At 35.8% G+C, this 10,853-nt stretch overlaps 2 protein-coding genes and 1 long non-coding RNA gene across 6 annotated transcripts; 2 read left to right on the forward strand and 1 right to left on the reverse strand.

The window, feature by feature from the left end:
- The first annotated feature begins 1,094 nt into the window (after positions 1 to 1,094).
- Positions 1,095 to 5,357, forward strand: LOC112082418. Of its 4 annotated transcripts, none has more exons than XR_002897088.1 (5): positions 1,095 to 1,915; positions 2,003 to 2,062; positions 2,325 to 2,388; positions 3,683 to 4,759; positions 4,974 to 5,357. It is a non-coding gene; the product is annotated as an uncharacterized LOC112082418 (long non-coding RNA). The 4 variants fall into 4 exon arrangements; XR_002897089.1 differs by lacking the exon at positions 4,974 to 5,357 and having other exon boundaries at positions 1,095 to 1,637; positions 1,792 to 1,915; positions 3,683 to 4,873; XR_002897087.1 differs by lacking the exon at positions 4,974 to 5,357 and having other exon boundaries at positions 1,095 to 1,259; positions 1,476 to 1,915; positions 3,683 to 4,873.
- A 965-nt stretch (positions 5,358 to 6,322) lies between these two features.
- LOC18030396 lies at positions 6,323 to 7,397 on the forward strand. The gene is made up of 2 exons (XM_006414837.2): positions 6,323 to 6,977; positions 7,178 to 7,397. The coding sequence occupies exons 1-2, from the start codon at positions 6,472 to 6,474 to the stop codon at positions 7,341 to 7,343; spliced, it is 672 nt and encodes a 223-aa protein (XP_006414900.1). The 5' UTR covers positions 6,323 to 6,471; the 3' UTR covers positions 7,344 to 7,397.
- A 1,119-nt stretch (positions 7,398 to 8,516) lies between these two features.
- On the reverse strand, positions 8,517 to 10,306 carry LOC112082091. The gene is made up of 9 exons (XM_024149185.1): positions 10,298 to 10,306; positions 10,048 to 10,244; positions 9,820 to 9,945; positions 9,700 to 9,727; positions 9,507 to 9,607; positions 9,319 to 9,403; positions 9,007 to 9,246; positions 8,665 to 8,927; positions 8,517 to 8,604 (listed from the first exon to the last, which is right to left on the reverse strand). The coding sequence occupies exons 1-9, from the start codon at positions 10,304 to 10,306 to the stop codon at positions 8,517 to 8,519; spliced, it is 1,137 nt and encodes a 378-aa protein (XP_024004953.1).
- Positions 10,307 to 10,853: the final 547 nt, after the last annotated feature.

Here is a 10,853-nt window from a genome sequence, read left to right on the forward strand (position 1 = left end):
TAACTGTGTTTTTATCAATGTTTAACGATTTATCTTCTTCATTATTTAACGACTTTGCTTCTTTATAAACCCATCCATGTATCGTGATATAAGGTTATTGCTGAGACGACAAATTAAATGGACACCTGATTTCGTTCATAAGTTTTAGTGCTGAGTATTATGTTAAGGACATAAAATTGATAGTTGTAATGTGTGTGACATAGAATCGGTAATTGAATTCTGGTTCTTGCCGAAACTAAAGAATTTTCAAAATTAGGTTTTCAGGATTTTTTTTTTTTTTGCAAAAAGGTCATGTCATTTTCTAACACATTAAAAATGTTTTGTTTTATTGTGATGGTAGCACATTCTGATTTAATGGTTATGTTTTCGAAGGGGCTAAAATACTTAAAAAACATAGTTTAAAGGATTTTTACATTACAAAAATAGTTGAGTGGTTTTTATTCAATTCATCTTTAGTTGTAAGTTTTTTCCACTAAAATGTTAAATACCTTTTTTAAATAAAAAACTTAAACCAAACATTTTTTATGATCACAAAAGAAGAGCTCTGGTTGGGTTTGCACTTTTGAGACTTCAAAAGGTTTTACTACAGTCCTTACAACATCTTTTCTATAACGAGGCTTTTTGGACTGTAAAAATAATAATAAAAAAATATTAGATTGGATATTCTTTTGAATTGCAAGTTGTTTCTTAAGTCATGCTGTAGGGTTGCTTGGTATATGCTGATATTTTAGAGTTTTACTTTAAAGTTAAATTGTAAAAACTTTTGTTTTAAGAAAAAAAGTTGTGACTTTAAAACCTAAAAATCTCTTCAATATAGTTTACAAGAAGTGGGCAATTGGAGTTTTATAGTAAAGAAACGGAAGTAAAACATGTTTTGCAAAATTTTGCCTTTTAAAATTTTTAATTTTTTAAAAAATTAGAAAATTTTTAAAGCATGTTTATTGGGGTCTCTTGTTGGGTTTCTTGTTGTTCCTTTTTTGATTAAAAGGCCCAAAAAAATTTTAAATGAAAAAAAAAGAAGGACGTCCATTGTTCTGGGCAAAGAAGAAACAGTTTCTTCCTGCCAGATGTCACTCCTCTAGCGTCCCAAACTCAAATCGACCCAATTTCTCTCTTCGTCTTCAGAAAAAAAAATGATCAATCTTCGATATCATCGATTCTTCTCTATCTCCTTCTCCGATATCATCTCCCCTTCTCCGATATCAGCTCTCCTTCTCCGATGTCTAAATCCTCAATCGACAATATCCAAGCCAGTATCGGTAAGTTTCCTCACTTCTAGTCATTCCTTCTTTACCAATTTGTTTCAGGTATATTGTTTTTCTGGATGTCTGTAGAAATTGATAGCATTTTACGAAGTGTTGCCAAAATATTGGATTAGTGTTTGGATTGCATGTTGGAAACTTGCAATATTTTTTGCTAGTTCGGGCTTTTGATTTTGGTTGGGAGAATAACATTTTGAATTTGTCTGTATTGAGATCAAATGGGTTTGCTCGGATTTGGCGAACATGGTGACTGTGGAAGAAGAACACGTATGTGTTGATCATCCGTGGTGGCTGTAGATTCAAAGAGAAAATTAGGCTGGAGACAAAGCTTCACGAGTCAATGAAAATGATGATTATGGCTTCTTTTAGTTTCAGGTAATACACATCTCCCTTAGCCTTTTTCATTATGGCTTCTTGTTTTGATTTGCTGTATGGGTTGCGTTTGGTTTCTGTGTTTGTATTTTGTGTGTTGCGAGACAAAACTTAACCCCTTTGTATTTTGTGTGTTTGTATTTTGGTGTGTTGCGAGTTGGTTGCGAGTTAGTTTAGGAACATGACAAGTCTTAGGAAGAACCATTGTGTGCTAACCGATATATTTGATAAGAATGATGAGTTGCTGATAATGAAGAGAGAAGGTTCAAGTCATCTGCAGAGTTAAGTTGCTTCTTTTTCTTTTATTTTTGTAGCAATGGGATATATCATCTGCAGAGTTAATGAAATGTATGTATTTAATATGGCAGGTGGAACCAAAAAGTAGCAAATCGATCTTTCTTCTGCTATTGTCTTCGGAAGCTCTACAGGTATGTGTATGTATTAAAAGCAAAGTAGACTTTAGCTAATAGGTATTAGGTAATATTGGATTTATGGTTAGGAATGGTGATGAATGGTTAGATGGTTTTTAATAAAGAAACAGTTTTATAGATATCTGTCTATTCGGTGATCAATGGTTTGTTGAGTTTAATGATAGTTAGTTTTAGAAGAGTTTAAATGTTTTTTGCGAGTTGCAATGTGTATCTAGTGAGAAGTTTCTTAATGAGATATATGTTTGTATTAAATATGCAGGTAATTGATGGTGAAAGACGTATGGAAGGTGGAGATTGAGCTAGTGTCTTCAGAAGCTCTTCAGGTAATAAGTGCATAGTAGTTTATAGCATATAGGTGTTTAGGAATGGATTTATGGATATGAATGGATTTATGGTTAGTAATGGATTTATGGTTAGGTGTTTTGATGGCTTGTAATAAAGAATCAAGCTGCTAGATATATGTCTAATTGGCATTCAAGCCTTCTTCTCTTTATTGATGATTAATGCTCTAAGAGCATTGTAATAAAACCGGCGATCAAGCCCTCTGCTCTTTCTCTATTTCTCTTGGTAAATTCCTTTTACCAAACATAGTTCCCTGTTCTTTTTTTCTCTTCCTTCATTCCTTTTGTTATTCTTCATTGTTCTCTTTCTCTCTTCATTCCTTCCTTGTTATCTTTCTCTCTTCTTTCATTCCATATCTTCAATCTTCCTTGTTCTATTTCTCTCTTCCTTCACTTATGTCTACAAATCCTTACATTCCCACTTCCAACTTTGTTGATCTGTTATACAGTCAACAAGAGAATGTGGCATATGATCCATACCAAACCCTCGACCAAGTCCCACCATATAGCACTCAGTGTACTAAAGGAGGTGGTGTATCAGAGCACAGAGACAAAAGAACCTGGAAGGAGCTGAGAAATGATCAAAAATGGTGTGAAATCTCTTCTTCAAAGGTTGGAGAAGTATTAAAAAGGAGAAGAGGTGAGGATACGGCTAAGGAGGATGAGACGGCTAAGGAGGATGATGATGAAGCAGCAAAGTGGCCAGAAGGTGTTAAGGCCGCTAAAGGGAGAGGCAAGAAAAAAACGGCAGAGGAAAAAGGCACACGGCATAAGCAAGAGGCTCTACTTGAGTTTCAAGTCATGTGGGACATCAGGGAGAAAGATTTGGTGATGAAAAAAGAGCTATCTAAGATGGCTCTACTTGAGGGCCTCATTGGCAAGAAAGAACCTCTAAGCGAATGTGAAGAAGCTTTAAAGGGAAAGCTGATCACAGAGTTGTTTGGTGTTTGAGGGCCTTTTGTGTTTGTGTAGTTGAAGTTTTAGCTCTGGTTTTAGTTTTTCAAGTGTTTCTCTACTTAAGCTGTCGTGGGAAGTTGTATTTTGTTTCTTTTGAGTCAAGTATGTGTGAAAGTATGTTTAATATTCTGTTTGCATTCGGGTACTTTTATGTTTGAAGTTATATTATGTTTCTTTTGAATCAAGTTTATGATGTTGGTTAAATTGATTTACTTTTGGTTTGATGAATCCTTGGTTTACTTTACTGCTTAGTTGTACACGTATAGCTATCTTCTTTTTAGTTATTTGTATAGATAATATTTTCTTTATTTTTTTTCAGGTTATGCGGTGTCGGCACAACCAAACAAGGTTATAGACAACATGTCGGCACAAAATTACCACAATAATATCGCATGTGTTAGCTTTATGCAAAAATATCCCATTGTTGTATTTTGAATGACCACATGTTTTACTTTTGTTTGCCACCACAAGAGTTAATGTCGACTTCTATATATAATGATGCAATCTTCTATTTCATATCATAAGCAATTTCATTTCTCTTCTTTCTTCGTTTCATAAGCAAAGGCATTACTTTAATTTCTTCTTTTTATAAGCAAAGTCGTTACTCTTATTCCTTCTTTTCATAAGCAAAGTCATTACGCTTCTTTTCTTCTTCTTTTGTTCTTCTTTTCTTCATTTCTTTATGGCATCATTTTCCCAAAATACTAGTGATGATAATTTGATCAATACTTTGATAATTATTTTGATCAACACTTTGATCAAGCATTTGATAATCTGTTTAATGATTATCCCGATCAGCAAGAGCCAAGAAAGTCAAGAAAAAAAAAGAATTTTTATTGAAAGAGCTCGTGAAGAAGGCCATATTCGGTTGTGGAACGATTATTTCCATGAAGATGCAACATACTCGGATAATATATTCAAATGAACAAACCATTGTTCTTATATATTGATCGGCTGTCAAATGAAATTCCTTATTTTCAACGCAAGAAAGATGCTCTCGGAAGGTCTGGCCTTTCTCCACTTCAAAAATGTATAGCAGCAATCTGTATCTTGGCATATGGCGATGTGCTTGATGCAGTTGACGAATACCTCCGACTCGGTGCATCTACTGCATATTTCTATTTGGAAAATTTTGTTGAAGTAATAATAATTCTCTTTGGCGATGAGTACCTACGCCCGCCCACACAAGAGGATCTTCAACGACTGCTTTATGTTGGAGAGCAATGCGGATTTTCCGGGATGATAGGAAGCATCAACTGTATGCATTGGGAGTGGAAGAATTGTCCAACCGCTTGGAAAGGCCAATATTCACGTGGTACTGGAAAACCCACAATCGTTTTAGAAGCGGTGGCTTCATATGATCTCTGGATTTGGCATACGTTTTTTGGACCTCAAGGTACTGAAACGATATTAGTGTTCTTGATCGCTCACCCGTTTTTGATGACATTATAAACGGTCATGCTCCGCAAGTGAATTTTTTTGTCAACGGACGGAATTATCATTTGGCATATATCTAACAGATAGTATTTATCCTAAATAGACAACTTTTATCCAATCTATTCCACTACCACAAGGCCTAAAAGCATGTTTATTTTCTGAACGTCAAGAAGCTGTCCGAAAAGATGTCGAGCGTGCTTTTGGAGTCTTGCTAGCTCGATTTGCCATTGTCGAAAATCCAGCTTTGTTTTGGGATAAAACAAAAATAGAGAAGATTACGAGAGCATGTATCATATCCACAACATGATAGTAGAAAATGAACGAGACGGATATACTTTATTTGATCAGTCAGAATTCCAACAAGGAAAAGGAAGCACAACATCAAATGTGGATCTTTCGTACTCTACAGAAATGCCAACAATAATTGGTGATATGTTCGATGCTCGACGTAGAATTTGGGATACACAACAACATCACCAATTAAAAGCTAATTTGATTGAGCATATATGACATAAATTCGGAAACTGAAAATCTATGCAGACAAGTTGTATGTCAAAAAACTCTATATTTAATATTTTCTTATCAATTATCTATGTTTAATATTTTCCTATCAATAATTGTATAATTAAATCTTTTATTATTTTTTTTAAAAACCCATATAAATTTCTTCCAATAATCATGATTTTAAATATTGTTTCTTATCCAGTTTCTTAATTTTCATTTATTACTAAAATAATCAATATTTTTTGCAATGCACATGCTTGTAAAGCATGTTTATCAGAGAAATTTATAGAGTTTTCAAATAATATTTTATAATAAATAAAAAAGAGGAGAAAAAAATAATATTTTTTTATTGAGGTGAGTCATGAGAGAAATATAGAGATGAAGAAAGGAAATGAGGAGAGAGAAAAATGTTTTCTTCTTCTCTAGCCAACCAGCACATGCCACATCATTAGAAGATCGATTCTTCTTCAGATTCTTAAATAAAAATTGTTTCTTTTTTTTCTAATTAACTTTATTATTAAAATATACCAAGAAACCCAATAAAAGTCTCTGATAAACATGGTCTTACGGCCCAAAGCCTAGAATTGCCCTCCCTTTTCGTCTGGAAAGCATTGAAATTTTTTTTCGCTTGATCTTCAAAATGGCTTTTTTTTTTTCCTTTCATTTTTGATGTCCCAATCGAAATTGAAGTTGGATATTTAGCTCTGACCCAAAAAAAAACTTGGAGATTTAGCATGCATCTTTAACAGAAACAAATAAAAAGAAATGGAATTGGTGTGGAATTTGGATGTGCTGTTGTGTTGGAAGTTGGTAACGCCTAAAATTAACCAAAAGAAAAGTGACGTATTCCTCAAAAATAGGAACGAGACTAACCACCACCACCACAATTATCTTTCTCTTTTCTCTCTCTCTCTCCTACCTTTAGCCTACCTAAGAAAGAAAAACACACACACAAAAAAACGGTAAAGTGTTTTTAATCTTTCCTAACTGTTTATTCAGAGATAAACATGAACACAAACCGTAACAACAAATCGTGAGTTTTAGGTACCGTAAATTTCTCTAATCAAAAGAAGAAAAAAAACATCTGTAAGAAACCTTTACAATGACATCAAAAGTGGTGAAGCTATAGAAAAAGATAATAAGAAGAAGAAGAAAGAGGCAAAGGGCATGGAAGCCGGTCGTAGAGGATCATCTTCAACACCACAATCACGCAAAATCATGGTGATCGCTGACCCGACCCGTGAATCTGCAGCCGCTCTTCAATACGCTCTTTCACACGCCGTGCTCGAGCAAGATGAGCTCATCCTCGTCCATGTCGAAAACAATGGTGGCTCGTGGAAAAACGCTTTCTCCAGTTTCTTGAGATTACCAAGCTCCATATCTTCCTCCTCCTCAAGCAGCGGGTCCACTCCGGCCGCTGCTAGTGCTAACGCTAACGCTAACAATGCAAACTCTGCTTCGTCTTTGGCCTCTGAGATTGGTCAAGGAGAAGGGAATTTCCTTGAACAGATGAAACGGATATGTGAAATCGCTCAGCCAAAGGTGCGTGTGCACACCGAGTGTATAAATATGGAAGGCATCAAAGCTGCAGCTATTCTCCTTCATGGTGACAAACTTGGGGTTGATGTTATCATCATTGGCCAACGCAGGACAATCTCATCCTCCCTTCTAGGGTATGCTCTCTCTCTTTCTCTCTCTCATCATGAATTTTGATAGGTTTAATAATTGTAAAACAAGAGCCCGCCGCAAGCTAGAGAGAAAATGTGCCGGTTTTATAAATATATCTTTTTCAAAGGAAAAAAACATTTTGAAGTTTCTAAGAAAAGATTTCTTCAAACATAGAATGATGTGAGGATGGTTTTTGGATTGACAGATCTAGGCGGCCTGGAGGGTCTCTAAGAGGATCAAAAGGAGTAGACACAGCAGAATATCTAATCGAGAACAGCAAATGCACTTGTGTTGGCGTACAGAAGAAAGGTCAAAATGGAGGCTATGTTCTAAACACCAAGACCCATAAGAACTTTTGGCTCTTGGCATGATCTTGCGAATTACTCCTAGTCAGTTTTATAATGCCTACATGTAGAAAAAATAAATTTTACCAGTCATCTTCACTTGTTTCTTTCATGATCTTTATATTCTGGCAATGAAGTGTTCTTTCAAATACAAATAAAGCCTCCAGACTAATTAATTTAGATGCCGACAGCTAATTTTTAAAAATATGCCTTTTCATATATTTTTTTTCAAAACTAAAAAGAAAAAAATGAAAAAATGAAAACTTCATAAAACAATCAAACTCCATAAACAGTTAAAAAAACACCAATAAAACATATAGTTTATTGTTGAAATATAGTCTTGTCATTTTTTCGTGCAAATCGGTCATTAAACTCTCGTAGTCGAGTTTTTCAATCATAGCTGTCTCAATTGGTAACAAAGCTAACCCATTCAATCGTTCTTCGAGAAACTTCTTTCAGCAATGGCAACCGATACCAGAATGGTCAACAATATGTGATAAGGAAGTTCTGTGTTTAGACAACAATCCTCCATTTTATTCAAAAAATCAAGCACTTCAATAGGCTTATGAACATCATTTGGTAGTGAGACTCGAAGAATTTTCAATTCCGTAAACAGATCACCAACAACTCACTATAAGAGAAACACCCTTTTACAACGGCCGAAACCGTTGTAAAATCGTTGTAAAACACCTATTACGACGCACTTGCGACGGTTTCAAAACCATCGTAATTACATCGTTGTAAAAGACATTTCGTCGTAAAATCATCGTAAAATTTAGGACGGTCAAAAACAGTCGTAAAATCATCGTATATTTACATCGTAAAAGCGTCGTAATATTTATGTCGAATTTACTTCGATTTGCCTCGATTTGTTTTCCACCGTATCCGTCATAAAAAACCGACGTATGAGTGTCGTTTATTATACAACGAAGTTACCATCGTAGTTGCGTCGTATTACTTTTTGTTCTGTTTGTCGTAAAATCGTCGTAATATTACGATGATTTTACGATGATATATTAAAATAATAATGATACTTTTATTACGATTATACGATTTTTTTTAAAAAATAAAAAATAATAATTATTAAAACTGAATAAAAAATTTAATTAAAATAAAAATAAAATGTAATTAATAAATTTAATATTTAAATTTAATTAAAATTCAAAATAATAAAAATTACATTAATTACAAAAAGACCTATCAAAGACCTAAATCTACACTAATGTCGTCTATCGCAGGTTGCTTGCCGGCTCTTCGGTTGGATTTTTCTGGTGGCTGGTCCCCTGCTCTAGGAGGATCAACCCCGAGAGATCGGAACATCTCCTCTTCTGTCTGCACCGGTGGTTGCCTCCTTATGGATGAAGAAGAAGCGGTGAGGACTCCAGATACCCACATCCTGTCCAACTGTGCCGCGAACAACAGTTTTTCGGCGTCCAAAATATCGAAGAGGCCGTACAACTGGTCGATCTCCGTCTCGTTCGTCCGCATCTGCTGGAGCTCCTGGCGAATAACCACTGGATCCTCTGCCCGAACATGACCAGTCGCAGAAGCGATTGGGGTATCATGGAGGGATCCCATCCCTAAAATCCTGTCCTTATTCCGAGGGGCAACCTGAAAAAAAATGTTAAAAACATAAGTAAAACACCTATATTTAAAGACGTTAAGTAGGAAAAAATAAATTAAAACTTACTTCTTTCAAGATCTTGTCCATCTCCGCCACCGTCAAGGTCGGTGTGGACTGGACCGAGCTATCTCTGGGAGACGTCGGAGGCACCTGCTGCGCGAGCTGCGTCTGTCGCTCCTCGATCCTCGCACAGGCAGCGTTGTAGATCGCCTCTGCCCGAGGATCCGTGAATTTGCCGTTCTTCTTCTTGTGGGTCTCGGCGAAGACCTTCGTCATCGGAAGAAATTCTCCCCCGTTTTTTTCAACCTACGAAATCAAATGGACTATGTTAATAAAAATAATTGAAATACAAAAGAAAAATTTGTTAATTAAGCTTACCATCATCAAACGTCTCCCCACAAAAGGGACCTGACCGGAAGTGTGTGGGACGTTTTTTGGCTGCCCCACATCATCTTTAGCGTTTCTGAAAAAGAAAAATTTGCTAATTTATATTAATAAAATATTAATTATTATATATATATATATATCCGTAAACACATATGAATTTAAATTAATTAAAAACAAACCTTGATCCTGAACTCTTGGCGGCAATGGACTGGGAATACGGATCTAGCCATTTCTGCACTAGACCCTCCAAGACAGTATCAACCATAGGCGCCGGCTTTGCCTGGTTTCCATCAACCTTCCACTTCCTCTTCTAGTCGGAAATGGTGTTGTTGAGGCGCTGCTTGACCTTCTCTCTAAATGCTGTCTTCATACGTTCGTGTGCAGAAAGTTCCCAATGCAACTTTTGCAATTTAAAAAAAAAGTTAGTTAGAAATAATTTTAAAATTAATGTAAGTAATGTTAAAATAAATCAATCTATATTTATAAACTAACCGCGAAACACTTGAACCAAGTGTCGTAAGTGGCCTGGTCCAGCTTTCTAAAGCTGGTATAGGGTTGTACGAAGAACCCTTAATGACATTGGAGATGCTCTGACCGACGCAATTGTCAACACCAAACCTACATCGTTAAAAAATATTTGTTAGATATCTAATTTATCAATATTTAAATTGTATATATATATATATATGTTTAATTTTGATAAAAACATTAAAAACGTACCAAAACGTCCCCGCAGGTCGGTCCGGATCAAGTTTCTTCATCCCGCCACGACCTAGCTGCTGTAGAAAATTCTCAACCGTATATTGTGCATACGGTGGAGGCAGTATCAGGGCTGGTTTCGCTGCTGGCGGTGATGGTGGTGGAGGCGACGACGGAACAAAACCCAGTTGAGATCCCGGGCTCAAAGATACGGCGGCCTGCGTTCACTAATACTCCAGGATGACGGACTCTGTAGCAGAGTCCGACGGACCGCTACCATCTGCTGGAGCCAAAAGGTTCCGATAGTGAAACCTTCGGGGAGCCATCGCAATTTGTAAAATAATTTTTTAAAAAAAAATATTAGATATAACAAATATTAGATTTTCCTAAATTCGAAACCTATCTAATCCGAACCTATTTAATTCCAAACCTATCTAAACCGTAATTCTATTTAACGAAATATAAATAAAATAAAAAATTAAAGATATAAAAGAAAACTTACAAAATTTGAACAGGATGGGAAGTTCTAGAGAGAGAGAGAGAGAGTGTTTAGAGATTTTAGAGAGAGAAAGAGAAATGAGAAATGAGCTAAGGAGGAAGGAAATCTGCATCCATTATATAGATTTTGTGGTCGTCGTAAAACCGTTGTAATAAAAACAACCCAATGAATGAAACGACACGTGGCCAACTCACACCGCGTGAACATTACGACACTTTTACGACGGTTTCGTCATAAAATCGTCGTAATACGTAGTCATTTATTACCTCGTACCTCAGATCTGGAAAACACATGACTGAGATTATGTCGTAAGTTCGACGGAATTTTA

This window comes from Eutrema salsugineum, unplaced genomic scaffold (genome assembly GCF_000478725.1).
Source record: "Eutrema salsugineum unplaced genomic scaffold, Eutsalg1_0 scaffold_1, whole genome shotgun sequence".
Lineage (NCBI taxonomy): Eukaryota > Viridiplantae > Streptophyta > Magnoliopsida > Brassicales > Brassicaceae > Eutrema > Eutrema salsugineum.

Bases quoted from the DNA above. Each gene is read 5' to 3' on its own strand.
- LOC18030396 (XM_006414837.2), top strand. From the start codon at position 6,472: ATGGAAGCCGGTCGTAGAGGATCATCTTCAACACCACAATCACGCAAA. The intron at 6,978-7,177 runs GTATGCTCTCTC...TTGGATTGACAG, and splicing joins ATCTCATCCTCCCTTCTAGG to ATCTAGGCGGCCTGGAGGGT.
- LOC112082091 (XM_024149185.1), bottom strand. The intron at 9,728-9,819 runs GTTAGTTTATAA...AAATTGCAAAAG, and splicing joins CTTGGTTCAAGTGTTTCGCG to TTGCATTGGGAACTTTCTGC. The intron at 9,247-9,318 runs GTAAGCTTAATT...TTGATTTCGTAG, and splicing joins TGGGGAGACGTTTGATGATG to GTTGAAAAAAACGGGGGAGA.